The sequence below is a fragment of the Gorilla gorilla genome, chromosome X, assembly GCF_029281585.2.
Source record: "Gorilla gorilla gorilla isolate KB3781 chromosome X, NHGRI_mGorGor1-v2.1_pri, whole genome shotgun sequence".
NCBI classification, from domain to species: domain Eukaryota; kingdom Metazoa; phylum Chordata; class Mammalia; order Primates; family Hominidae; genus Gorilla; species Gorilla gorilla.
The window spans coordinates 46,715,911-46,732,944 of record NC_073247.2 but is presented as its reverse complement, the minus strand read 5'-3'; the positions used below and the strand labels follow the sequence as shown (position 1 = coordinate 46,732,944).

The following is a 17,034-nucleotide window of genomic DNA, read 5'->3' as shown; positions in this document are numbered from 1 at the left end:
TTTAAAAATCCAGTTTATTTATGGAGTTTTTTTAAAAACATTTTCTTGTTTTACTTGCTACCATGCTGGTTAAACATAGAGATTATACTAGGATTTTATTGAGACAATATAATGATTATTATATGGTGGATTGCATAGGAAAATTAATCATAGAGGCACTGCTATTGACTTTCATTCTGGTCATGATTTAAAATACATGTTATTAAATTTCAGTTTGTATATGGAAATCTCTTCAAGATAAACAATAAAAAGCTTTTAAAAGTAATGTGTAACGTTACTAAGTATTATTTTATTAAGACATATTTAAAGACAGAAATGCCTCATTATGCCAAAGAAGCCAGATTGATGAAATATTAGATCGTTTTGTGCTACTTGCGGATAAAAGTCTTTGTGTCCCTTCATGGTGGAGACTTGGTTAATTACCCCAATAATCATTTTCCTTTTCTCCTCACTGACAAAACCCTAATTTTATTTAGATGTGTATGGAGAAAGGAGGTTTCCCAGTCTTTCCTCCAGCTAGGTTTGGTCATTTAATTAAAATCTGGCCAATGGGCTACAAACAGAAGTGCTGTGTGGTATTTCTGGCAAACTTCCCTAATAGAAAAAGGGCACACTCTTATCCTTGTGCATCTTCCTTTCCATTGCCTAAGAAGTGGATTTGATTGTCGGAGCTCTGGATAGTTTAATCAATCCCTCAGAAACTGAATACAGATTTTCGTGCTACATGATCTAGAGTCTGGAGGTGTTATACAGGAAGCAGGCAGAATTCCAGATGAAGGAGCCATAGTAACTTCTTCTCTTTAGAACTGTCAGAAAAACAACCTTTTGCATGAACTTAAGACTACTTTATCTCAATTCAACATACGGACTTGGGCCTCAGCCATCATCTCATGCTAGTCCCTAAATGATAAACCAAGAGCTTGCATTAATTGACAAGCCCTCTTCCTTAAGAAACTTTGTGGCTTTTGCCTTTATAAGAATTGCCCTTGCCTTTGATTTAGGAGACAGTCTTCACAGGGGTACACATGAGTAAATCCGCAGTATTTTAAATGTATGGCTCTGAGTTATTCTTGCAGAGTTAATCTGCGTGAGCCTGACTGCTCTATTTGGGATCAATGTTCTCTCTGACCCAACACTCAATGTCTCAGCATCTTTAAGTTTTTCTTGGCTGTTGTTTTGTTTTGTTTTTCATCACAGAAAGGCTTGAGAGAAGAACTAGGGAAGTATAGCATTATAAATAAAATGTATGACACTAATTAGAAAGAATGATCAATAATGCTTGGGACCATGACAGGCACACTTCTTAAGCTATATTTCATGCTGAATTGGTAATTATTTGGGATGAGTACTTCCAAGGTTTCCTTTCCTGGAAAAATTAAATTGTAAATGCTTTTATAATTGTTTGCTCTATTTTCTTTTTGATTTGGGGAGCAATACCACAAAAAAGATAACCTTACTTGTAGCTTTAGATTCCATGGCTTCAATAATCCCAGAACTCTGGATCTAATCAAACCCATTCCAGAGTATTATATAAAGAAAAACATGATAAATTTGAGATGCAGAAATCATATTTTGTATTCTAAATCCTGAAAGTATACTCAATTTTTCTGTTCATTACACTGATTCAATTTTGAGTTATTTATACTCACAGATACCTACAGTGTTACTTCAAGATCTGACTCTAATTTACCATATACTATAAATTTTACACAATTAAAGTGAAGAAGTTATTTGAAGTCCATTCAGGCAAAATCTACAATCACAAAGCAGCCACTTAATCAAGAAGAATCAAGGGGCTGAAAAGATAAAAATCTAGGAGAACTGTTTACAGAAGTGTTTTTAGCAATACTTCAGTAAAACTTGAATTTCACATCTACAAAGAAATTAACATAAAATACCTGCAATCCTCTTATTCTTTTGGTATCTTTAATGCTACCTTATAGCTCAATACATCAATTCATATTTTATTGTTCACTAAAGCAAAATGTGAAAGCAAGACTTCAAAAGCCCTAGGTAAGCATGACATTGGCATTCAATAAAATAAATTCAGTGAGACAAAAATGGTTTCTTCTTTAATAACTTTTCTCACAGAATAACCATTGAAGGAATCAAACATCTCGTAATAGGTGCAACTCATATAATCTCCCAAAAGTGTTAAGTTAAATACAAGTCACTTTTGAAAAAAAAAAAACTATACTCATTTTAATCTTAGCAAGATCTGTACAAGCACTTTAACGGTTTCTAATGACACTGGGAATTCCTGTCATCTAAATTGTCAAATTCTTGCCCCTTGATACATTTTTGGATCTAAAAGGATGATATTGACGCTGTCAAGCACTATACAAAGACAAACAAGGGTGTGAAATAAACTAAAAACATAGTAGTAATGGTCAACATAGGCATGCATTTCATTAATAGACATCTACATTATTTTCTCTCTACTTAACTTTCTTTAACCTTGATAACATTGTTTTTAATTGTACTTAACTTTATATAGTGATTCTATAGTGTAAAACAGAGGAGCAACATAAAACAATCAATTTTTTAAAAATCCTGTTTCATTATTCAGAAAATTTCTTTATAAACTAAATATAGCCCTCATAAAGTAGGTAGAATAAATTTAAATACTGTCAATCCTCATTATCCATGAATTCCATATTTGCAAATCCACCTACTTCCTAAAATGTATTTGCAACCCCAAAATCAATACTCGTGGTGCGTTCATGGTGTTAAAGGACATGCACAGAGTGGTGAAAAGTTCTCATCACCGGTTGCACCAATTCACAGCTGAGGTCAAACAAGGTGACAAGGGGCCTTCTTATTTCAATCCTTATAAAAGTATAGAGATGACAAGAGGTAGAGACAATAGTGGGCAGTGCAGAGTAATGCAAGACACTCAGGCCTAGTGGACAGGGTTTGAATACCTTCTCTGATGCCTTTTATTGGGGCAGTGTCAGGAAAGTCATCTGATACTTCTGAACTTTGTTTTCATTTTGTAAAAAAAAAAAGAAAATAGAGTCTTCCATGACGGGTTATTTTTAGAGTTTGCTATTGTAATCTGTATGATTATATGTGTTTCTTCTTGGAACAGTGGTTCAGTATTCACAAACATAATATGTGCAGCAATTTTATAGAACATAACTACCACAAATAATGAAAATCTACTATATTTAATCAAGTTCAGATTTATTCAATTTTTATGCACATGAATCTAGTAACATATAAATATATATTTGGATACGAGTGTGAATTAGGTAAATTAAACATTTTGAATAAATGAAAACTATTGTGTAATTATATAACTAGTTTCCTTGACTACTTATTTCTCAAAACTTTTTCTCAGATACTTATGAGTACAAAATATAGACACTTACTCATGTTTCGGGTATTGCCTGGATTCAGTTAACTTTGTTGGCGAAGAGACAAATGTTGAGGATTCCACCAAAATGACACTGGAATAAACGAAGAAATAATTATTTTTAATTGATTGCAACAAAATTCAGATAACCACAAAACATTCTTCTTTTATTTTTTCCTATCATTCACAAAATATCCTTAGAATCAGAATAAACTACGGTTTAAAAAAATCCATGTGCTTTCATTCTGCAACTCAAAAGATATGTTAGAAAGAAGGGAAAGATCGGGAATGGAAATATGTGAAACATAGTATCTTTTTATATGGAATGGCAGCACTGAATTCTCATAGCAAGGACATTTAGAAGATAAGTGACTGGTCAAATTATATTCCAGAAACAAACAGGAAATATCACACTGGTCTTACACATCACCAGAGCTGTACACGTTTCATAATTTCTAAACCTATTTCCATAAAAGAAAAATGTTTCTTTCAGGAGTGGACATGAGATGTGGGTAGCTAGTCAATCAGTATGTTAATAATTATGCCATCTTCTGAAATCACACAGCAATGGAAAGTCTTCCTATATGACAATGCTAATATATTCAAGAAATAGTTATAGAGACGCATTTGTTTCTTACTTGTAGGACATGAGGTTCTGGAAACACAAACATTTTTGCCTCAGGCTGCTCACATCATAGGATAGGAATAGCATACAAATGATGCCCTAGCAGTACACATTAAAGATGTCATGAAAATTCATGTCATGAATGGCTAATTCTACCTTCAGAAGTGAACAGATTGTGTCAAATATTGTTAAGAATAAAATATCCAAACTTGATTTATCAAAAGAAACCCCTTTTATTATGTAACAGTTATTGAGATCCCAAAATGCTAGCTTTTTGAGAAAAACTAGGCTAGTAATAAATTAATCAAAAGTTTTAGTCTTGATACACACACACACACAACTCTGCACATATATATAAACTAAAACACATTTTCCTACATCCTAAAATTTATTATTTTTCTTATTCCATTTTTTTAGTCAAATTTTTATTTTTTATTTTATTATTTTTAAAACTTTCAACTTTTATTTTAGATGCAGAGAGTTCATGTGCAGGGTTGGTACACAGGTATATTGCATGATGCTGAGGTTTGGGGTATAATTGATCTCATTACCCAGATAGTGAGCATAGTACCCAATAGGTAGTATTGCAGTCCTTGCCCCTCCATCCCTCTGCCCTCTAGTAGTTGCCAGTGTGTATTGTTCCCATCTTTATGTCCATGTGTACCCAATGTTTGGCTCCCACTTATAAATAAGGACATGTGGTAATTGGTTTTTAGTTTCTCCATCAATTATCTTAGGATGATGGCCTCCAGCTGCTTTCATGTTTTTGCAAAGAACATGAGCTCTTTGATTTTTATGGCTGCAGAGTATTCCATGGTACATATGTACCACGTTTTCTTTATCCAATCCACCATTGATGGGCACCTAAGTTGATTCCATGTCTTTCTTACTGTGAATAGTGCTGCAATGAACATACGAGTGCATGTGTATTTCTGGTAGAATGATTTGCTTATCTTTGGGTATATACCCACTATTACGATTGCTGGATCAAATGGTAACTCTATTTTAAGTTCTTTGAGAAATCTCCAAACTGCTTTCCACAGTGGCTGAACTAATGCCAACATCAGATTCTGTACTATTGTTTTAAATTGATATTTCTGATGCTTTCATATAAGAATTGTAAAGAATTATGTGAATATTAAACACTAAAAATTTTTAAACAGACAAAATTAAATATAGTAAAATGTAAACTGTGAACTTTCTGAAACATCTGTCAGACTACCAGATTCACCTATATTATTATTAAGTCACAATTAGGCAAATACATAAAGAAGAATTCCTCTCCAGAGAGTAATTTACATTTAAAGTCAACTACTAAATTCTAAATTCTCATCTAAATTTCATAAAATTATGAGGCAGAAGAATATTCCAACATTTATTTCTATTTCTATAAATCCAAGGTAACTAATTGGAGAAATTTATTTTGGTGATAATCTGTTCTGGCTAAAAAGTAGTCACAAGGATCATAAAATTTGACACACAAATAAAATGACTAGACCAACGTAATAAATATCATATTTTTATACACTGTACATATACCATTTTGAGACAAAATAGCAATCTACATGTGTCTGAATCATCCCTGCTTAAATACAAAGAACATGTTTTCCTAAAATATATAGAAATATTAACTGTAAAAATGCAATATGAACTACCTGTTAAAAGAAAAAAATAATCCTACTTGATAACTGCAGTTTCTAAATCAGCAGCTCTCACACTTCAATCTGCATAATAATTACTTAAAGTTTGTTCAAAATTCAGATTTCCAAAGTTCTACCTATATGAATTCTAAGCAGGTCTGGAATGGGTTCCAGAAATCTTTATTTAAAACAAGTTCTTAAGATGCTTTTAATATAGTTTGCCCATTTATTTAATTTTTTTATTTTTATTTTTTTAGACGGAGTCTCACTCTGTCACGCACGCTGGAATGCAATGGCACAATCTCGGCTCACTGCAACCTCAGCCTCCAGGTTCAAGTGATTCTTCCACCTCAGCCTCCCAAGTAGCTGGGATTACAGGTGCATGCCACCATGCCCGGCTAATTTTTTTGAATTTTTGTAGAGACTGAGTTTCACCATGTTGGCCAGGCTGGTCTTGAACTCCTGACCTCATGATCCCTCCGCCTTGGTCTCCCAAAGTGCTGGGATTACAGGCATGAGCCACCAAGCCTGGACTCACCCATTTATTAAACTTTGAAACCTGCTGACCTAGAACAACATGATTCTAAAATTAATGTAAAAACAAATTTTCTGGAGATGTTATTAAATGCAGATTCTGACTCAATTGGATTGAAGTGGGCCTCAAATTTTGTCTTTCTCGCAAGCTCCCAGGTGATGCTGGTGCTACTAATCCAAGGATAACACTTTGAGAAGCAAGAGCCTAAGCTAAAACATAAAATATTTTTCAAATTACAAAACTACACAACCAGTGAAAGAAAGGCAGAGAATTACAGCATTAGAACCACCATACAGTTGGAGGAGCCAAGATGGCCGAATAGGAACAGCTCCGGTCTACAGCTCCCAGCATGAGTGACACAGAAGATGGGTGATTTCTGCATTTCCATCTGAGGTACGGGGTTCATCTCACTAGAGAGTGCCAGACAGTGGGCGCAGGTCAGGGGGTGCGCACACTGTGCGCGAGCCAAAGCAGGGCGAGGCATTGCCTCACTCGGGAAGTGCAAGGGGTGAGGGAGTTCCCTTTCCTAGTCAAAGAAAGGGGTGACAGAGGGCACCTAGAAAATCGGGTCACTCCCACCCGAATACTGCGCTTTTCTGACGGGCTTAAAAAAGGGCGCGCCAGGAGATTATATCCCGCACCTGGCTCGGAGGGTCCTACGCCCACGGAGTCTCGCTGATTGCTAGCACAGCAGTCTGAGATCAAACTGCAAGGCGGCAGCGAGGCTGGGGGAGGGGCGCCCACCATTGCCCAGGCTTGCTTAGGTAAACAAAGCAGCCGGGAAGCTGGAACTGGGTGGAGCCCACCACAGCTCAAGGAGGCCTGCCTGCCTCTGTAGGCTCCACCTCTGGGGGCAGGGCACAGACAAACAAAAAGACAGCAGTAACCCCTGCAGACTTAAATGTCCCTGTCTGACAGCTTTGAAGAGAGCAGTGGTTCTCCCAGCACGCAGCTGGAGATCTGAGAACGGGCAGACTGCCTCTTTAAGTGGGTCCTGAGAACAGGCAGACTGCCTCCTTAAGTGGGTCCCTGACCCCTGACCCCCCGAGCAGCGTAACTGGGAGGCACCCCCCCAGCAGGGGCAGACTGACACCTCACACGGCCGGGTACTCCAACAGACCTGCAGCTGAGGGTCCTGTCTGTTAGAAGGAAAACTAACAAACAGAAAGGACATCCACACCAAAAACCCATCTGTACCTCACCATCATCAAAGACCAAAAGTAGATAAAACCACAAAGATGGGGAAAAAACAGAGCAGAAAAACTGGAAACTCCAAAAAGCAGAGTGCCCCTCCTCCTCGAAAGGAACGCAGTTCCTCACCAGCAACGGAACAAAGCTGGACGGAGAATGACCTTGACGAGCTGAGAGAAGAAGGCTTCAGACGATCAAATTGCTCCGAGCTATGGGAGGACATTCAAACCAAAGGCAAAGAAGTTGAAAACTTTGAAAAAAATTTAGAAGACTGTATAACTAGAATAACCAATACAGAGAAGTGCTTAAAGGAGCTGATGGAGCTGAAAACCAAGGCTCGAGAACTACGTGAAGAATGCAGAAGCCTCAGGAGCCAATGCGATCAACTGGAAGAAAGGGTATCAGCGATGGAAGATGAAATGAATGAAATGAAGTGAGAAGGGAAGTTTAGAGAAAAAAGGATAAAAAGAAATGAGCAAAGCCTCTAAGAAATATGGGACTATGTGAAAAGACCAAATCTACATCTCACTGGTGTTCCTGAAAGTGACGGGGAGAATGGAACCAAGTTGGAAAACACTCTGCAGGATATTATCCAGGAGAATTTCCCCAATCTAGCAAGGCAGGCCAACATTCACATTCAGGAAATACAGAGAATGCCACAAAGATACTCCTCGAGAAGAGCAACTCCAAGACACATAATTGTCAGATTCACCAAAGTTGAAATGAAGGAAAAAATGTTAAGGGCAGCCAGAGAGAAAGGTCGGGTTACCATCAAAGGGAAGCCCATCAGACTAACAGCGGATCTCTCGGCAGAAACTTTACAACCCACAAGAGAGTGGCGGCCAATATTCAACATTCTTAAAGAAAAGAATTTTCAACCCAGAATTTCATTTCCAGCCAAACTAAGCTTCATAAGTGAAGGAGAAATAAAATACTTTACAGACAAGCAAATGCTGAGAGATTTTGTCACCACCAGGCCTGCCCTAAAAGAGCTCCTGAAGGAAGCGCTAAACATGGAAAGGAACAACCAGTACCAGCCACTGCAAAATCCTGCCAAATTGTAAAGACCGTCGAGGCTAGGAAGAAACTGCATCAACTAACCAGCAAAATAACAAGCTAACATCATAATGACAGGATCAAATTCACACATAACAATATTAACCTTAAATGTAAATGGACTATATGCTCCAATTAAAAGACACAGACTGGCAAATTGGATAAAGAGTCAAGACCCATCAGTGTGCTGTATTCAGGAAACCCATCTCACGGGCAGAGACACACATAGGCTCAAAATAAAAGGATGGAGGAAGATCTACCAAGCAAATGGAAAACAAAAAAAGGCAGGGGTTGCAATCCTAGTCTCTGATAAAACAGACTTTAAACCAACAAAGATCAAAAGAGACAAAGAAGGCCATTACATAATGGTAAAGGGATCAATTCAACAAGAAGAGCTAACTATCCTAAATATATATGCACCCAATACAGGAGCACCCAGATTCATAAAGCAAGTCCTGAGTGACCTACAGAGACTTAGACTCCCACACATTAATAATGGGAGACTTTAACACCCCACTGTCAACATTAGACAGATCAACGAGACAGAAAGTCAACAAGGATACCCAGGAATTGAACTCAGCTCTGCACCAAGCAGACCTAATAGACATCTACAGAACTCTCCACCCCAAATCAACAGAATATACATTTTTTTCAGCACCACACCACACCTATTCCAAAATTGACCACATACTTGGAAGTAAAGCTCTCCTCAGCAAATGTAAAAGATCAGACATTATAACAAACTGTCTCTCAGACCACAGTGCAATCAAACTAGAACTCAGGATTAAGAATCTCACTCAAAACCGCTCAACTACATGGAAACTGAACAACCTGCTCCTGAATGACTACTGGGTACATAACAAAATGAAGGCAGAAATAAAGATGTTCTTTGAAACCAACAAGAAAAAAGACACAACATACCAGAATCTCTGGGACACATTCAAAGCAGTGTGTAGAGGGAAACTTATAGCAGTAAATGCCCACGAGAGAAAGCAGGAAAGATCCAAAATTGACATCCTAACATCACAATTAAAAGAACTAGAAAAGCAAGAGCAAACACATCCAAAAGCTAGCAGAAGGCAAGAAATAACTAAAATCAGAGCAGAACTGAAGGAAATAGAGACACAAAAAACCCTTCAAAAAATTAACGAATCCAGGAGCTGGTTTTTTGAAAGGATCAACAAAATTGATAGACCGCTAGCAAGACTAATAAAGAAAAAAAGAGAGAAGAATCAAATAGATGCAATAAAAAGTGATAAAGGGAATATCACCACCGATCCCACAGAAATACGAACTACCATCAGAGAATACTACAAACACCTCTACACAAAAAAACTAGAAAATCTAGAAGAAATGGATAAATTCCTAGACACATACACTCTCCCAAGACTAAACCAGGAAGAAGTTGAATCTCTGAATAGACCAATAACAGGAGCTGAAATTGTGGCAATAATCAATAGCTTACCAACCAAAAAGAGTCCAGGACCAGATGGATTCACAGCCGAATTCTACCAGAGGTACAAGGAGGAACTGGTACCATTCCTTCTGAAATTATTCCAATCAATAGAAAAAGAGGGAATCCTCCCTGACTCATTTTATGAGGCCAGCATCATCCTGATACCAAAGCCGGGCAGAGACACAACCAAAAAAGAGAATTTTAGACCAATAACCTTGATGAATATTGATGCAAAAATCCTCAATAAAATACTGGCAAACCGAATCCAGCAGCACATCAAAAAGCTTATCCACCATGATCAAGTGGGCTTCATCCCTGGGATGCAAGGCTGGTTCAGTATACGCAAATCAATAAATGTAATCCAGCATATAAACAGAACCAAAGACAAAAACCACATGATTATCTCAATAGATGCAGAAAAGGCCTTTGACAAAATTCAACAACCCTTCATGCTAAAAACTCTCAATAAATTAGGTATTGATGGGACATATCTCAAAATAATAAGAGCTATCTATGACAAACCCACAGCCAATATCATACTGAATGGGCAAAAACTGGAAGCATTCCCTTTGAAAACTGGCACAAGATAGGGATGCCCTCTCTCACCACTCCTATTCAACAGTGTTGGAAGTTCTGGCCAGGGCAATTAGGCAGGAGAAGGAAATAAAGGGTATTCAATTAGGAAAAGAGGAAGACAAATTGTCCCTGTTTGCAGACGACATGATTGTATATCTGGAAAACCCCATTGTCTCAGCCCAAAATCTCCTTAAGCTGATAAGCAACTTCAGCAAAGTCTCAGGATACGAAATCAATGTACAAAAATCACAAGCATTCTTATACACCAGCAACAGACAAACAGAGAGCCAAATCATGAGTGAACTCCCATTCACAATTGCTTCAAAGAGAATAAAATACCTAGGAGTCCAACTTACAAGGGATGTGAAGGACTTCTTCAAGGAGAACTACAAACCACTGCTCAATGAAATAAAAGAGGATACAAACAAATGGAAGAACATTCCATGCTCATGGGTATGAAGAATCCATATCATGAAAATGGCCATACTGTCCAAGGTAATTTATAGATTCAATGCCATCCCCATCAAGCTACCAATAACTTTCTTCACAGAATTGGAAGAAACTACTTTAAAGTTCATAGGGAACCAAAAAAGAGCCCGCATCACCAAGTCAATCCTGAGCCAAAAGAACAAAGCTGGAGGCATCACACTACCTGACTTCAAACTATACTACAAGGCGACAGTAACCAAAACAGCATGGTACTGGTACCAAAACAGAGATATAGATCAATGGAACAGAACAGAGCCCTCAGAAATAACGCCACATATCTACAACTATCTGATCTTTGACAAACCTGAGAAAAACAAGCAATGGGGAAGGGATTCCCTATTTAATAAATGGTGCTGGGAAAACTGGCTAGCCATATGTAGAAAGCTGAAACTGGATCCCTTCCTTACACCTTACACAAAAATCAATTCAAGACAGATTAAAGACTTAAACGTTAGACCTAAAACCATAAAAACCCTAGAAGAAAACCTAGACATTACCATTCAGGATATAGGCATGGGCAAGGACTTCATGTCTAAAACACCAAAAGCAATGGCAACAAAAGACAAAATTGACAAATGGGATCTAATTAAACTAAAGAGCTTCTGCACAGCAGAAGAAACTACCATCAGAGTGAACAGGCAACCTACAAAATGGGAGAAAATTTTTGCGACCTACTCATCTGACAAAGGGCTAATATCCAGTATCTACAATGAACTCAAACAAATTTACAAGAAAAAAACAAACAACCCCATCAAAAAGTGGGCGAAGGACATGAACAGACACTTCTCAAAAGAAGACACTTATGCAGCCAAAAAACACATGAAAAAATGCTCACCATCACTGGCCATCAGAGAAATGCAAATCAAAACCACAATGAGATACCATTTCACACCAGTTAGAATGGCAATCATTCAAAAGTCAGGAAACAACAGGTGCTGGAGAGGATGTGGAGAAATAGGAACACTTTTACACTGTTGGTGGGACTGTAAACTAGTTCAACCATTGTGGAAATCAGTGTGGCGATTCCTCAGGGATCTAGAACTAGAAATACCATTTGACCCAGCCATCCCATTACTGGGTATATATCCAAAGGACTATAAATCATGCTGCTATAAAGACATATGTACACGTATGTTTATTGCGGCATTATTCACAATAGCAAAGACTTGGAACCAACCCAAATGTCCAACAATGATAAACTGGATTAAGAAAATGTGGCACATATACACCATGGAATACTATGCAGCCATAAAAATGATGTGTTCATGTCCTTTGTAGGGACATGGATGAAATTGGAAATCATCATTCTCAGTAAACTATCGCAAGAACAAAAAACCAAACACCGCATATTCTCACTCATAGGTGGGAATTGAACAATGAGAACACATGGACACAGGAAGGGGAACATCACACTCTGGGGACTGTTGTGGGGTGGGGGCAGGGGGGAGGGATAGCATTAGGAGATATATCTAATGCTAGATGACGAGGTAGTGGGTGCAGCGCACCAGCATGGCACATGTATACATATGTAACTAACCTGCACATTGTGCACATGTACCCTAAAACTTAAAGTATAATAATAATAAATAAATAAATAAAAAGAACCACCATACATTTATCCCTCTATATACGCAACAAAAACCACTGGTAAGGGTTGTGAAAATTAACTTTTTCAGAACACTGGTAAATACAGAGAGGCATGCAACAATCTCAGGAGTAGTGTTTATCCAAGAAAAACTCCAAACTTTGGTAAGATCAGTGGAGTTTGTTGCATTGGAACTTGTGTGTTGTAACTCCCATCCTCCTTTTGACAGCTCTGCAGCAGCCTTGTACCCATGGAAGTTGTAGCTTACAACCTGAAGAAGGGAAAGACTGAGATTGGACTTCTTCAAAAAAGTCTTATTCCTGAGCACTGTTTTTATCTAACCTGTCTTGCTGCTTCCTCGAAAACTTCAAGCCTTAATTTGTAATGCATTTGTCTTTATTTGACCTGACTTAAGGGAGAACACCTACCACACCAGGATGTTTGCTGAAATCAATCCACAGCAATTATGTGTGAGATTGCTGCAGCAGTTGGGTCAAACAAAAGCCTGATGAAACATGAGAGGAACATATGGGGGAAAAGATGCCCATGTGTTGGATTAAGCTAACTTGCCTGATCCCCAAAATATGTCAAAGATCTTTAATGCTGCATGTGAGATACAATGATGTGTCACCAAATAGACAACATCAATTAAATAGATAGAAATGATACAAAAGAACCAATTAGAAATTCTAGAATTGAAAAATAACATCCCTGAAACTAAAAATTACTAGAGGGGCTCAACAGCAGGTTTGGTATGGCAAAAGAAAAAAAGAAGCAGTGCATTTAAAAATATGTCAATTGATATTATTTATTTTGAGGAACAGGGAGAAAAATAATAAAGAAAACCTAACAGAGCTCCAGATGCCTGTGGGACACCAACATAAGTCTAATGAGAATTTCCAAAAGACAAGAGAGAGAGAAAGGTAAAAAAAAAAAAACATTTTAAAAATAAAGAATAAATACTTCTAAAATTTGATGAAAAACAATAATTTCCACATCCAAGAAGCACAAAGAACACTTTGTAGGATAAACTTAAGGCAATCCACATATAGATAATAATAATCAAACAGTGGAAAGGCTAAGATATAGACAATCTTGTAAGTAGCAATACAAAATTGACTCAGTGCCTACAGTGGCTCCTTAATATGATTAACAGCTGACTTTCCATCTGAAATGCTGGAAGACAGAAGACAATAGGACTATGTATTCAGTACACTGCAAGAAATAGAGTTGATGAAGTACAATGTATACAGAAAAAACTCTCCTTCAAAAAAATTTTTTAAAAAAGAGAAGAAAACAAAAAAACTGTCCTTCAAAAATGAAGGAGAAAAGATATTCTAAAGTAAAGAAAAACTAAAACAATTCATTACTAGCAGAACTGTGGCACAAGAAATATTTCAGCTGAGATAAAAGGACACAAGAAATTAATCAAAACCACATGAGGTAATAAAAGGCATGAAGAAAGGTGACTACACTGGTAAATATATATCTAAAAACAAGCTATAAATTTTCATTTTCTTTGCAACTCTTTATATTTGCCTTTCTCATTTAAAATAAGCAGGAGGGCTGGGTGCGGTGGCTCATGCCTGTAATCCCAGCTCTCAGGGAGGCAGAGGCGGCAGGATAGCTTGAGCCCAGGAGTTCGAGACCTGCCTGGGCAATATAGCGAGACCCTGTTCTCCACAAAAAGGAAGAAAAAGAAAAAGACAAAAAAAAATAAGCGTAAAATAAGCAGGAGTAGGACAATAAATATAAAACTGCTTTATGGGCTTATAATGCATTAAGATGAAATTGGTATAATAACACTAGGGAAAGGCTAGGAAAAAGAGGTACATTGCAGATACAAAGTTTCTGAGTTATATTGAAATTCAGTTGGTATTAATCTGAGTTAGATTGTTTTACATTAGATGCTGATTGTAATCCTCAGGGTAACTATTAAGAAAACAATTAGAAAATCATGAAGTAAAAGGAACTAAAAGGAATTAAAATGGTATACAAAATAACTATTAAAAAACTCAGGCAGTAACAGAGAAATAGATGAACAAAGACATTAGTCATATATAAAGGAAATATAAAAGTGACATATAAAATCTACTAGATTACAGATTGAGTTAAATTTAACAGACTAAACACTTCAATCAAACAGGAAAGATTGACAAGATGGGTAAGAGAAAAGAGACAAACTTTGGGTTCAAAAACACAAACCAATTGGGATTAAAAAGATTTAAAAAGGAATACCATGAAAATAGTAATAAAAAAGGAGCTGGAGTGGCTATCTTAATAACAGTTAAAATAATATTTAAGACAAACATTAAGCCTGACACCATGAGAGATCCTTGGACTCTCACCCCAAGCAAATGAGTAAAAACAAAACAAACAAACAAGGAAACCCAAAAAAACACTTTGAAATTCTCTGGAGATGGTTCTAAGGGCATACAGCAAATTAAGAAAAATCTTTAAACAAAATAAACTAAAATATAATAAGAAAACCAGTAGTCTGTGATATCTGAACCAAGAACTCTATCTCCTTCTTCCTTTCAAGCTCAACAAAAAAGAAACTTTGTTTCAGACTGTTTTTGCCAAGAACATAGGGCTCTTCCTTCCCCTGGCTCCCATTTGGAGGCCTATGTTTCTGGGAGGCATGGGATATCAACATTTTCACCTCAGTACATGTTGCTAAGGCTAGGTTCTGGGCAAGCGCAGTTGAGAGACCGTGAGAAGCTCTTTTCTTCTACCCGGCACCCACTCATGGACTGAAGCTCTCACTAGTGTGGCACTGCTGAAAATACTGAAACCCCAACTGCCTTTGCCCAGTTTGTAAGGTGGTAGTTCCACACTGGGAGAAGCAAGTCAAAAAATCCTGAGGCTATTTTGCCCCCTTGCCCACCTAGCACTCAGCTCCTAAAATGGAGGGTTTGCTGAAGAAAAAGTGCACCATTGTCCCCACCCCTAGCTCTAGAGTCATGGATCAGATATTTTCCCTGAGGAGAGAAGCGGGCTTTAAAATGAATAGCTCCTAATCGCTTCCCAAAGTACTGATTTCATTTTCAATAATGTGTGGAGAAATTCAAGCGAAAGTTGAATTTCTCAGAAACAGTGCCAGTTATGGTGAAATACAATTGGATGGAGATTGGTAGATCAACAAAGATGCAAGCTAAACTACAGGCCTGTTAGTTTGCTGGAGAGAACTGGTGAAGGAGACTGCTAGAAGTCCTCCTGGAGTCAGAAAAAATCTTAAACAATGATTTATAGAACTGTTTTTTCAAAGAGGTCTGAAGTTGACTGAATTAGCTTGAAGAGTAACTTATCCACCCCCACCCCATGCAGGGAATTTAACAGAAGGGTGTGGTCAGGAAAACACACAGGGAGCCCTGCCAAAACCACTGTAATCCCAGGGTAATTGTGGGCATGCCAAAGACGGTGGCCTTTGACAAGCAACATCAGAGCCTTAACACTATGTGTGTGTAGGTTTGAGCAGGGGGAGATAGACATCACCAAAATAACCCAGCCAGTCAGTAAAAAAATTAGAAGTGCAAAGAACATTAGCAAGCCTGGGTCAGATAGAACACGTATCTAGAATTGGCATAATATATTGTCTACAATGTCTACTGTATTTCATAAACATGAAACACACACACACACAAAGAAGAAAAGTAACAGACAGTAGAAACTGCTTGTTAGAGTAACCCAGGTATCAGATTGAACAGAAATCAAATTTAAAATAGCCATTATAAAAATCTGCAAAGAAATAAAGGAAACTATAATTAAAGAAGTAAAGGAAAGCATGATGACAATGTGGCATCAAATAGAGAATATCAACAAAGAAATTGAAATTATAAAAAAAGAAACAAATGGAAATTTTGGAGATGGAAGCTACAATAAGAGAGAGATAAAAATTCACTCGAGGGCTTAACAGTAGATTTGAATTGGGGGAAGAAAGAACTAACAAACTTGAAGATTGGTAGAGATTACACATTCTGAAGAACAGAGAAAAAAATGAAAAAAAGTAAATAGAATCTGACGTATGGTAGGCACACCACTAAGAACAAAATGTGGGCAATGAAATTACCTGAATAAAAAAAGGAGAGAGGAAAGAGAAGAGAAAAAATGTTCAAAAAATAAAGTGGGTGAGATGAAAGCTGGATCAGGTCACAGAAATTATTCTATATGGTAGCACCAATCCATGCGAACAAATGAAAAGAAATGGAAATAATAAATAGGAAGGTTAAAATATAAAAAACTATAGATATATACTTGCTGTTTGTTATGGGCTGAATTTTGTCCCCTCCAACTTCATATGTTGAAGTCCTAACCCCGGTATCTCCAAATGTGACTGTATTTGGAGAAAGAGCCTTTAAATGGATAATTAAGTTAAGGCCCTCAGGGTGGGTCCTAATCCAATCTGAATTATGTCCTTATAAGAAGAAGGAAATTTGAAAACACAAAGAGATATCAGGGATATACATTCACAGAAAAAAAAAACAAATGAGGAGACAACTATCTGTAGGCCAAGGAGAAAAGTT

The 17,034-nt window shown here is 37.3% G+C and overlaps 1 protein-coding gene across 1 annotated transcript in view; it reads right to left on the bottom strand.

Moving 5' to 3' along the window:
* The window catches only part of CFAP47 (cilia and flagella associated protein 47), a 469,679-nt gene that overhangs the window by 206,833 nt on the left and 245,812 nt on the right, over positions 1 to 17,034 (bottom strand). The window contains exon 40 of the mRNA XM_019019001.4: positions 3,375 to 3,452. Coding sequence (XP_018874546.3) covers positions 3,375 to 3,452 — 78 coding nt within the window. The remainder of the gene's footprint in view (positions 1 to 3,374; positions 3,453 to 17,034) is intronic.